Source organism: Carassius auratus, chromosome 40 (genome assembly GCF_003368295.1).
Source record: "Carassius auratus strain Wakin chromosome 40, ASM336829v1, whole genome shotgun sequence".
NCBI lineage: Eukaryota > Metazoa > Chordata > Actinopteri > Cypriniformes > Cyprinidae > Carassius > Carassius auratus.
The window spans coordinates 14,078,989-14,091,941 of record NC_039282.1 but is presented as its reverse complement, the minus strand read 5'-3'; the positions used below and the strand labels follow the sequence as shown (position 1 = coordinate 14,091,941).

Genomic DNA, 12,953 nt, shown 5'->3' with positions numbered 1-12,953 from the left:
CTTGAAACTTGCGGCACTAAGAGATTTGCTTCTTCTAAGTTTCTTCTGATGCTCTTCATTTGTAAGTTGCCTTGAATAAACAATCTGCTGTAAGCCTAAATATGAATTACATTATGATTTATATGTGTGCTTTAAAATCAAAAAAGGTTGTAATCTTTCCCATTATGGTATTATCTTTCTTGTGACTTGATTGTGATCTATAATGTACCATTAATATTACTACTCTTATTAACAGTCCTATTCCTATTGTGAATTGAGTTTGTTTGTGTGTGTGTGTGTGTGTGTGTGTGTGTGTGTGTGCGTGTGTGCGTGCGTGCGTGTGCGGGCTCTTTCTGCCCTTTGTCTCGGGCACAATAACATCTGAGAAGGAGGTTTCTGCCGCAGTCCTGGCTGTGCGTCAGTCCAGGTTAACGTCTGCTTGATGGTGTGGGTGGTGGTGGGGGGCAGTTAAGTGAAGCATGTTAATAAGGAAAGGCTTGTCTCTTCCATACTAACACTTGGATGACTCTGCAGGCTTTGAAGGGGGCAGGGTGGGGGTAGTTTGGGGTGGGTTTTAGAACTCACTCACCCACTCATAGTCACTAACCTACTACCCCCCCCACCACCACCACAACCACCCCTCCATGGCGAGGCTGGGCTGGAGGGGCGTTTGCTTGCATTGTCAAGTGACGCATTGACCCATCACTTTGATGCATATCGATACTGACAGCCCGCTCTCTCTCTCTCTCTCTCCTCCCTCTGTCTATCTCTTCCTCTCTTTCCTCTGTATCTTTCTCTCTCTTTTGCTGCAGGCCACTGAGGCTCAGATCCAAAGTGTTGGACAGACGCCATCTCAGTTGCTTATCGAGCCACATCCTCCCCGTAGCTCCGCCATGCACCTGGTAAGAAAACAGTGCGTATTGGTGTGTAATAAAATCACTCTGTGTGTATTTGTTGTGTTTTTTTTTTCTGCCTGGCAGTAGGGAAGTTATTATTTTGAACAAGGGCAGTGATGCCTGACCTTTGGATCGCTCCCCAAAACCCAGAACAACAGTCTCACGTCCATATGTCCAAAACTTTTGCAGCAGCCATGTTGTAGTTTAGCTCAATCTGCAGTGTGATGAGCATTAAAATAGTAATCCTGTTATTGTAACTACATTTCAGATCAATCCATTTAACTGCATTTATTCATTATGAATACTTTTTTTTCCCTAGGAAAAATCTACTCAGTCCATGCAATGCAATGTGTGTTTGTGTGTGCACCGATTTGGGTGGTTTATGAGGACACAGTTGTCAATAATGACATTTGTTTTACAATGTGAGGGTGGTTTATGAGGACACTTCCTGTGTCCCCTTGAAAATCTTAAAATGCACCAAGTTTTCTGTGTAGGGCGATAGAAAATACAGTTTGTACAGTATAAATGTCTATGGAGAGTTCCGTATACATTTCCATTGACTTCCATTGATTTCCTCTTCGCAACCGTAGTTTGCTCCTCACTTGAACCCACATGCTGAAAAGTCAAGCTCTGGTACTTCCAGACAGTCACTGGTTCTGTGTACAACAGCCTTCACAGAGCCACACACATGCTCTAACACAAATACATGACACACAGACCTGCCATACTTACAGGATCTCACAACTCCATCAGGAAGAGTACTCTCTCCTCAGATAATTGTGTCGGGGGAACAGTGCTCTCTACTGGCCTTACAAGTCTTCACACCTCAAAACTAATCACTCCCATCTCAATCAAGCATTTGTCATAACAATCACACTGGAGTTTACAAAGTGAATGTTGTAATGCTGTCAATGCAAGTTTCATAATAAGTGCTTGCTTATATTTCTAAGTAATTGTGTGCAGCCTACTGCTATATGTCTCTTTGTCAATTGAGTTTATGGCTGCGGGAGATGTCGATAATGAAATGTTTTGACTATCATGTTCCTCAAATAAGTGTAAAACACGGGTTTTTTAAATAATAGCAGATGTGCAATCACTTTTGATGTCTATTTGAAGTGTTTTTATTTAGACTATACTTTTTTTTAATATATTTTAGTCTATTTTTGGGCTCAGTAAGTTTGGGAAAAGTTGCATTAAATTGATTAAAACTGACAGCTTTTACTACAAAAATATAATATTTGAAATAAATACTTTTCATTTGAGCTCTCTTATCTATTAAAGAATCCTAAAATGCACCACTTTTTACACACACACACAAAAATAATAAAATAAATACAATAATAATAATAATAATAATAATGTTTATTGAGCAGCAAATCATATATTAGAATGATTTCTGAAGGATCATGTGACACTAAAGACTCAAATAATGATGCTGAGAATTCAGCTTTTATATTACAGGAATAAATTACATTTAAAAAAATATCCAAATAGAAAAGTCATTAAAAAATAATAAGATTTAAAATAATATTTCACAATATTTATTTTTTGACTGCTTTTGTCATCAAATAAATACAGCCTTTGGGAGCCAAATAGAGTTAAAAAAAGAAAATAAATCTTACAGACTTTTGAACTGCAGTGTGTGTGTGTGTGTGTGTGTATTTATGTATAGATACTGTAGATAGATAGTGTAGCTAGCCAGACAAACATGCTTTGTGAAAAAAATTAAGATCAAATTGCATAACTTTTCCTGTAAAGGCCTCAATCTTCTCCCTGACTCTCTTTTACTTTAACTTTAACTTTTTCTTTTCAACTGAATTTTTTGTACCACTTTTCTCTTCACTAACAACCTCTCCTTATCTATCTCTCCCTTCCCTCCCCCTTTTCCATCTTTCTCTTCCATTGCTTTCTCTGTTCAACAGTGTTTCCTTCCGCAGAGTCCGCTCATGTTTAAAGATCAGATGCAGCAGGATGTCATCATGGTTCTGAAGTTTCCCTCCAACTCTCCCGTCACTCACGTGGCCGCCAACACGCTGCCGCACCTGACCCTCCCCGCCGTGGTCACCATCACCTGCAGCCGGCTCTTCGCTGTCAACCGCTGGCATAACACCGTGGGTGAGTGGGAATCTCTGTGTATACTTCATACTATTTAACCAGCTAATAGCTTGAGTTCACCTGCAAACACAAACATGCACACTCCAACAAAAAACAGCCACACTTGGCCATGTGTGAACAACATTACAAAACTAGGCTTTCCTCTGAACACCTCTCACCTGCGGGTCAGAAGTCGGGATCAGTGGCCTAAGCTAAATTAGCCTATCACAGCCTTTCCTTTCGCCTCACACCTCCCCAGCTGTCACAGCAACACATAGTGATGTCAGGAGCAGAAGTGGCAACTTCACTCTCACACACTACTAATGGCTGCAGCTGCAGGACCAGCTCTCTCCGGCCATGTGTGTGTGTCGCTCCCACAGAATAATGAGTCTTTGCTCTGTAGACCTGCCTCCGGGGCGCTATAGCTCTGGCCTGCCTGACACAGGAGAGGGAAAGAAATCAATAAGCACCATGGAGATCTGACTGGTGGGTCTCTATAAAGACCCCATGTCATATGGGATGGGGGCAGTAAGTGGACTTGACTGGCAGCAGGGGCCGGAGTCTATTTGAAGACTTTTATTTCTAAGAATGAGAATTTTATTTCGCAGTATTTGTATTGTTTTCCAGTACAAATATCTAATCAAGATGCATTTCCATGAGAAGCAAAATGACTCAAGTGATGTTTCCTGCTAAATGTATCAAAATTAAGCAGCTTTATGCGTAAAATAAGGGTGAAAAATGTCAGTGAATTAATTTTGATGATTGTATTTATTTATTTATTTTGAGAAAACAAGATCATTAGTAATTTTGCTTCTAAAGTTAATGTATGTTCAGATGTTTTTACTAGAAAACAAATAATTATTTATTTTTCATCTGTGTGTGTAGGTCTTCGGGGAGCTCCAGGATATTCACTAGAGCAGGCCCATCACCTCCCCATTGAGATGGACTCACTTATTGGTGGGTTTGAGGTTTTTTTATGTTAAAATACTTTATTCTATTCCATTCATAACTAATTTAAGGAATCTGTTTGCACAGCAGGTTTCTATTGAAAGTGTAATACTGTGGCTCTGTGGTGCTTTGAAAATATTGCTCTCGTTTAATCGACACAGCAACATTGTTTCCACTGATAGCATGGGTTTGTGGTGGGACTATTCATTTATACGTTCAAGAGCAGATGTGGATAGTGTCATATATATAATATTTGTGATACAAAAATTCCATGCTTTAGTAAAGAAGGTGAATACTAAACGTGCATATTTATAAGGGGGAAAAAACTTTGGAACTATAGTTTGAATATTGTAATATATTAGTCTTTTTTTTTTTTTTCAAGTCGAATGATTTAAAACTCTGTAAACATGTCTGTTTCAGCTAACAACTCAGGCACAAACAAACGACAAATCACTGACCTGGTTGACCAGAGCATTCAGATCAACACTCAGTGTTTTGTGGTGACGGCTGATAACCGCTACATCCTGGTGTGTGGTTTCTGGGACAAGAGTTTCCGTGTTTACTCTTCAGACACGGGTAAGAGACACTCGTTGGACATTAAGGGATTTATTCATGTTACACTTTGTCATTATTTACTCACCTTGAATCAAAGTATCCTAAAAGTAGTCCATATGACTTGTCAACTGATTGAACAAAATAATTTCCTTACAAATCAATTTCACTCTAGAACTCTCTTGAAACATCATTTGACTTCAGAAGACTCTTGTAGTTTGTAAAAAAAAAGTAAGTTAAATGAGTGACCAAGCTATTAATGTTATTGGTCTGACCAACATATTTGTATTTAGTGAGTTTGATGGACAAAAGGAATGTATGTTTGTGTGCAGGCAAGCTCACTCAGATAGTGTTCGGTCACTGGGACGTGGTCACGTGTCTGGCACGCTCAGAGTCTTACATCGGTGGGGACTGCTACATTGTGTCGGGATCCAGAGATGCCACTCTTTTGCTCTGGTACTGGAGTGGGCGACACCATATCATAGGAGACAACCCTAACAACAGTGAGTAGAAACACTAAACTGTGAGCACTGTAGTTCATCCAAAAATGAACATTTACTGAAAATTGACTCAGCCTCAGGCCATCCAAGACGTACAGTACATGAATTTGTTTCTTCATCGGAACAGATTTTGAGAAATGTAACTTTGCATCAATTGTTCAACAATCGATCCTCTGCAATGAATGGGTGCCGTCAGAATAAGAGTCCGAACAGCTAATAAAACATCATAATAATACACAACATGACATTCAATCCAGCAATAACATCTTGTGATGCAAAAAGCTGCTTATTTGTAATAAAGAAATCCAACATAAGAATATTTGAACTTCAAATCATTGCTTCTGGCTAAAATATGAGACATTTTATTACTGGGTGAACTATTCTTTTAAGCACAATTAACTCAATATTAAGCATGCTACATTATACAACCATGCAAGAATAGACATTAACATTAATAATGGAGGAGATTATAGAAGCTCAAACACTAGGCAACATAATATTATTTTTTCATTTTTATATAAACTACTGTTCTAGCAAAAGCTATTATTGCATAACAAATGAATGCATTACAGCTCCTAATTGTTCCAGGATCCCTTGCTACAGAAACCAGTAACATGAGCTGCAAACATGTTAATGAGAAAACAAGTCTGCACGTCTGAGCTTGCTCTTGTGTGCATTTTGCAAAGATATGTGTGCGTTTGTACCGTTGATGTGTATTAGATGTATTGTCCTCGTCATGAGCTGTGGTTTTAGGTGAGCGTGTTCTCTAATTAACTTCAATGATGCTCAGACAGTTAATTAAGGATTTCAGCTCGACTGCCTCCAATTAGCGAGGTGCAGCTCCGCTCCTGTTTTCAAAGCACAGGAAACATAACTCCCATGATATTCACACACAACTGCTCACTGTGTGCCCTCACAAAGCAGACTAATGGTCTGTATGCTAGAAACTAGAGGGAATTATGAACAAAGAACTATTTATATGTCATATTTATATACAACCAGGAATAAACCTAACGTTGTTAACTTTATCAAGCTCATGGTACACCTATCTAGTACCAGTCTGGTGTCATTATGTCATGGTGTAATAATGCAATAGTTTCAGCTGCACTTATTTACAGTCATTTTTGAGTAATACTAATGAACACTATTTATGTGTAATTATTTCTTGGAACAGATTTATAATAATAATAATTTTTAATTTAAAAAAGTATTGTCAATGTCCAAAATGTAAATGTGGATGAAAATGTTGAGCCTTGTTCTCTAAGAAATGAACACTGCGCTCTGGTGGTGTATTTCAGAATACACCTTCAACTTGGACACTAAATTTAAAAATACTGATATATATATATACATTTTCTCTATTTGTATTGTATTTCTTAACAGTTTTGTGCTGTTTTAAATCATCTTTAAAATGCTGGTTGATATATATTTATTCATATTTATTTCAACATAGAAACTTATTTCTTTTTATACTGTATTTTTATAAGCATGCAGTATATAACTGTTTTGAAGGAAAGATACTTTGACCTGAGGCAACACTTTCCCAGAACACATATACATACTCCATAAACCTAATTCTGGTGTCAGTATGTGATCTAATGGGCAATGCATTCATTTAATGCAAAAGTATTTTATTTGCCCTCATTATATATTCCAGACTCATATCCAAAAATCTCTGAGGTTGTTAAATGATATCGGTATAGCAGTAAAGAAAAACAAACCCCCATTTGTGTGTTTTTGTCAATGATAAGTTCAGCTGTGCTTCATCAAGCTTCCCCACACTGCACTTTTTCATCTGTCTCTCAGTGGAGAGTGTCAGGACAGGAACATCTATGAATATTCAGCAGATGTCCCAGTACCGGCCCCTGAGGCACTCCGACATGGTGTAGAAATTGATTTCACAGTTGCACGAGAAAGCCAGAGTGTGTCTTAAATGTGCAGTGATTAAAATCCCGTCCGGCTCAATCAAGGCCCCGGTGCTTCACGACTCCAGCAGCCGTTCTCCAATTTACACCTCTTAATTGTGTCGCTGTACCGCTGGGGTTTAGCGCGAGGGTTTAGAAGGGCCCGGGTGCGGAATGATTAAATCTATTGTGATGAAGGTGATCTGGGACCTCCCAAGGGATCCAGTTCTGACACACGTCCCCACCCTGATCACTGACAGCTGGGCTTAGCGCTGTCAGACGGGCCCCTGTGGAAAACTCCGTGAACACGGGGCCCATATTGATCAAGGCCTGAATAACCTTTGATTGCTCGCCAACTTTAAAAAAACATCTGGATTTGTAGCGGTCATTCTATTGATCACTGGCTTTAGTAAATAGTGCTCTACATGCAAAGTAATGGCATGTATCTTCATTATATGGATGTTAATGAACTTAGTGTTACAAATGGAAAAGACCTCAATTAATGGGATGAACCTTCTCCCTGTACTATATTATTAGCTTTGTTTTATAAATCCCTCTGCCTGTACATGAAAAACACATTATGTTTGATGCAGTACAGATCAAAATATACAATGTGGCCCGTTAAAGTCAGGAATTTATCGTCAGAGAACAACTTAATGTTTTCTTTTTTTTAAGTTATTTAAAATTATTCAGTGTAATTTAAAGTCATATAGGTCATGCCAGAACTGTAGGATTTTCTTTCAATATTGGTTGCTCTTGAATCAGGATTTTCAGGCTTCATAAAGAACATGAAAGCACCATAAAAGTAGCCCAGACATCACAGGAAGTTATATTATTACTTTTTGTGCAGAACAGATTGAAATTTGAGCTTTATTAACTGAATATATTGACATTTTCTGACATTCACTGACTCACTGATCTGATGTCAACATTTAACAGATCACTGGACATTCACTATGTTCAAAGGTTTAGGGTCAATAAAAAGTTTCTTTTTAATTCAGCAAGGTTGCATTAAATTGGTCAAAAGTGACAGTACCGGGAAAAAAAAAAACATGTATAATGTTGCAGAATATTTACATTTTATATACAGTAAATGCTTTTCTTTTTCTATTCATCCAAAAATCATAGAAAAAAGGTATAATGGTTTGCACCAAAATATTAACCAGTTCAACTGGATAAAAAATAAATGTTTCTTGAGCAGCAAATCAGCATATTGATGATATAAATGATTGAAGACTGGAGTAATGATGACAGAACTAATCCTCTAAACCAATGAAATGCACGCACACAATGTTTGATCCATCTGGAAACATAATGTTGATCCCCCCGGCTTATAATCACTGCTTTGCTTCCTCAATGCACAAATCAAGCCCCGTTTTCATTACGCTTGAATTGCTTCTCTAACTTACTGCAGTGTGGACAAACACAGTATGCAAGGATCTTCAAGCGTGATGGTAGAGACCCAGGAGGCCGAGCAAGTTTTATGATTCTACCTGTTATTTCTCAAATGAACTGCTTTGGAAATTGCAGCAGTAGACCTTACAATAAGCAAAGTATAGACGTGATAGAGATGGGGATGTATTCCACACTGTTCACATCACATCTTGTGTTTTCAAGAGACAGATTTTAAACGAGTTTTCTTCTGTTTCCAAAACGAGCCCTTTCACGGCAGTTCACTGATACTTCCAGCTGGTGCTGAGGTACCACAGGTGTCTTTCAATGACCTCATATCACCTCTTCCCTCCCTCTCATCCATCATGTGACAGTGTATGGGGTTCAGAGGCTGTTGGGCCGCTGTCGGTGATAATTTGGAGGGGACGCCTCCTGAAGCAGATGTTCTTGAGGGCTGTTCTCCTGACCTGCTTTATTGTGGTCTCCTCACATCGGTTGTATTGTGTTTGTGTAGTATTCTTACTGCATTTCCTTCATGAGCACTGCAAGAATCGGCTAAAACAGAACAACTGCTTTATAGGCTGGCAGTTTAATAAATAATGATTTATGGACAGCAGGATCCAAAAGTCAAAGACCATTAGTGAGAGTGTTTATATTTCTCCCATTTATATTTTACATTTATTATCATTTACTTTTGTTATTGTTTTATTATTGTTGTTGTTATTGTTATTATATTGTATTTTAAAATCCTAAGTCTAACACAACTAATGTGACTGCTTCTGTTTCTGTTATGAAAGTAATTACAATTTTAAAAGTAAAAATCCTGCAAGTCAATGCTTCTATTTTGAAAGTTTTTAATTTATTATATTAATTATTTATTATTATTATTATTATTATTATTATTATTATTATATAATTCTAATGATAATCTTCTATTTTGCTTCTATGTATTTATTTATAATGCTATATATTTTTCTTTCTAGGTTGTGTTTATTTTATTTCTGTTAATATAATATAATCTGATAATCTGGTTTATTTTTTTGTTATTATTATTATTACAATTTTAGTCATATATTTCAAAATCCTAAAAGTCAATGCTTCTATTTTGAAAGTTTTTAATTTACTTAATTAATTATTTATATTTTTGTTATCATTATTATTATTGTTGTTGTTGTTGTAATTTTGTTTTTTTAACACCACTAGTGAGATTGCATGCATTTTTCTGTGGATCCTTTTCTTTTCTTTTTTTATGTTTGTGTGTCTGTCTGTGTGTTTAACTTTTTAACTTATTATTTTAATAGTTTTTTTTTGTTGGTTTTTTTTTTTTCATTCTTATCTTTTAAAATCCTGACATTGGATGTTTATTTGTACTTTTAAATGGACTTTTTAAGCCTGTGATCTTAGGTCATACTGTTATGCCACAGTTTGCTGATGTTGTTATATTTCTGTTTCCTGCTGGGTAATGTGTGTTTGTGCTTCCTGTGCTCATTTGCAGGTGATTACCCAGCTCCTCGCGCGGTTCTGACCGGTCATGACTATGAGGTGGTGTGTGTGTCAGTGTGTGCTGAGCTGGGAATTGTGATAAGTGGAGCAAAAGGTAAGTGAGAGGGAGCATTGTGGGTTATGAAGTGAAGAGGCAGTGATTCCACACATATCTGTTTGTCAGAAGGGCCATGCCTGGTCCACACCATCACTGGGGATCTTCTGAGGGCGCTGGAGGGCCCTGACAGTTGTGTGCTTCCCCGCCTGATCTCAGTGTCCAGTGAAGGTCACTGCATCATCTACTATGACAGGGGTCAGTTCTGCAACTTCAGCATCAATGGCAAACTTCTGGCCCAGATGGAGATCAACGACTCCACGCGTGTATGTTCTCAGCTCTTTGCTTGGTCACACACACATATTGCTCTGTTAGATTAGATTTCTATTGCAATGCCTCAGTTTTCTAAAAATGCCCTATGGCTGCAACTGCAAAACTTTTGAGTAAAAAGATGAATTCGTAAAGTGAATTCTTGTAAATGTTTCACTTTTCAAAAATTTTTTATACTTTATTTTATTTGGTAAAAAATAGTAGTCTTGTAGTTTGACATAGGTAATTTTTGTTATCTAATAAATGAATATATCTCTATAATAATAATAATAATAATAATAATAATAAAAATAGCATAGTATTTAAATAGCCGGGAAAGCACATATAAATGTCATAATATATTTTGTAATATAAAAAAAATATATTTTTTAATAAATTTATAATTTTATTGAATACATTGCGTAATAACAATAGTAATATTTCATAAATACTGTATTACTTTCTTTTAAAGAAAATTAAATTAATAGAAAATAAAAATCAATTGTGCGTACTGTATTTTCCGGACTATAAGTCACACTTTTTTTCATAGTTTGGCTGGTACTACGACCTATAGTCAGGTGCGACTTATTTATCAAAATTAATTTGACATGAACAAAGAGAAATGAACTAAGAGACCTGAACCAAGAGAAAACATTACCGTCTCCAGCCGCCAGAGGGCGCTCTATGCTGCTCAGTGCTCCTGTAGTCTACACTGAAGACATAGAGCGCCCTCTCTCGGCTGGAGATGGTAATGTTTTCTCTTGGTTCGAAATTAATTTTAGTCAAGTGTGACTTATATATTTTTTTCCTCATCATGACGTATTTTTGGACTGATGCGACTTATACTCAGGTGCGACTTATAGTCCGAAAAATACGGTAGCTTCTAGGTCCTAAAGTTGAGAAAACAGTGAATTCCCTGAGCTGTATTTCCGTCTCTTTTGTCAGGCCATCCTCCTGAGCAGTGATGGGCAAAATCTAGTGACTGGAGGAGATAGCGGGGTGGTGGAGGTCTGGCAGGCCTGTGACTTCAAGCAGCTGTATGTCTACCCTGGCTGTGACGCTGGCATCCGAGCCATGGACCTGTCACATGATCAGAGGTCAAACTTTATACTTCAGAAACGTTATACTTACACCGCACAGAGACAAACTGTACAAACTGCTTTAAACCTGACTCTGTTTTCAATGTTTCCAGGACTCTGATCACAGGCATGGCATCTGGCAGCATCGTGGCTTTCAACATTGATTTTAATCGCTGGCACTTTGAGCATCAGAACAGGTACTGAGAGCGATCAGCCAATGATGGCCAGCTGCAGCCTCGAACGCTAGCATGCCATTATGAAGGTGATGTAGCAACTAAAGATATGGAATATGGATCAGGAAATGACACGATGCTAGTTGGAGAAATCACAGCAGTGTGGTAACCTACAATAAGATCCAGCTTCCTGAGCTGCTTATACGGGTCTCAAAAAATCCACAGGAGCTGATGACAGATGACAATTTCAAAATGAATAGAGAGAGCACAGATGGGGGCCAGTTTTTCATCACAAGTGATTTTATCTAATCATCTGAGCCAACAATAGTCTTGTCAAAAAAAAGCCTTTTTACTTGTTGTTCCCTCATATTAACTGTAATCGTGACACTTTGCGTAAAGAAACAATACATTTTTTTTTTGTGAGGTTTATTTCCTACTGGCTTGCAGCAAATTTCACTTTCCCTAGTTTTTGTTCTTTCTTTTTTTCTTCAGGCCCTTGAGAAAGAAAAGCTAACTGAACAATAATAAGTAAAAGTCCTCCCTCTGATGCAGTATCTTCTAAACTTGTCTGCGAGGTTGCTTTCTGAACTATTTTGCAATCGAATTCTGTTCGTCCTGTTTATGCATTTGACACGATCAAATACTTTTTTGATATAATTACAAAGAGAGAGAGAAAAAAAAGAAAAGCTCTTTTGTTTAACGTGACGTCCTCTAATGTTTGTTCACTCAACCTTCACATGTTAGGGTGAATGTTTTGTCTGTTATGGATGGATTTAATTTCTTCTGGGCAAATAATGTAATTCTTCATACATGGCTTTACACGTGTGAAAAGACAACGGTGAGGTTTTTAGACTGGTATTTGCACCAATAACTGTTTTTTGTTTGGAATATTTTCATATTTGCATACACCAAGCTTTGTACATATCAAAAAAAAAGTTTGGTTTTCACATGGTCAAAATATTAAGATGACGGGTGTGCGATACATATGATTTGTTATATTCCTTTACTGTCTTATATTGTCTACTGGCACCTTTCAGAATTGCACTTGTAAAAAGAGAATAGCATTGTAAAATCACTGCTGTAAGCAATACATTATGTATGATGTATGTGCGACTTTGATTCTCTTACATAATGTAAATCAAATCTATAACTCAAGAGTTTACGAATCAAAAAATGATATATTTGTTTTTGTGCAAATATGTGAAATATTCTGCTGTAAGAAGCAAAACATTTATTTTATTATTTTTTTGCCAATACATACATTAAATATGGTGCCATAATTAACATTTTATTTACAAGAATAGATTTAGATTTGATATACTGAGCATAGATTATTTGTAAAACCTTACGGTCATATTTTAAAATGCCTCAGATTTCAAATGATTTATTCGATGAGAATAGTTCCCATCAGGTTCTCTGACGTTGCAAGTGAAGATGCCTGCTAATTCAGCAGATATGCTTAAGTTGGTAACGGTTTAGTTTAAAATGTTCAGTATGTCCTAGTGAATCGTTGTGATGAGAGAAATGTATTTGCCTACTTTTTATTTCTAATAAAAAACAAAGCAAAACAAATGCACTGGATTGAGTACT

General features: G+C 37.0%; 1 protein-coding gene across 1 annotated transcript in view; it reads left to right on the top strand.

Annotated features, from left to right (window-relative positions):
- LOC113058655 (neurobeachin-like) overlaps window positions 1-12,936 on the top strand; it is a 220,543-nt gene extending 207,607 nt beyond the window's left edge. The window contains exons 48-56 of the mRNA XM_026226760.1: window positions 792-881; window positions 2,798-2,990; window positions 3,855-3,926; window positions 4,338-4,493; window positions 4,802-4,972; window positions 9,761-9,862; window positions 9,932-10,128; window positions 11,057-11,208; window positions 11,304-12,936. Coding sequence (XP_026082545.1) covers window positions 792-881; window positions 2,798-2,990; window positions 3,855-3,926; window positions 4,338-4,493; window positions 4,802-4,972; window positions 9,761-9,862; window positions 9,932-10,128; window positions 11,057-11,208; window positions 11,304-11,394 — 1,224 coding nt within the window. The 3' untranslated portion in view covers window positions 11,395-12,936. The remainder of the gene's footprint in view (window positions 1-791; window positions 882-2,797; window positions 2,991-3,854; window positions 3,927-4,337; window positions 4,494-4,801; window positions 4,973-9,760; window positions 9,863-9,931; window positions 10,129-11,056; window positions 11,209-11,303) is intronic.
- The last annotated feature ends 17 nt before the right edge of the window (window positions 12,937-12,953 follow it).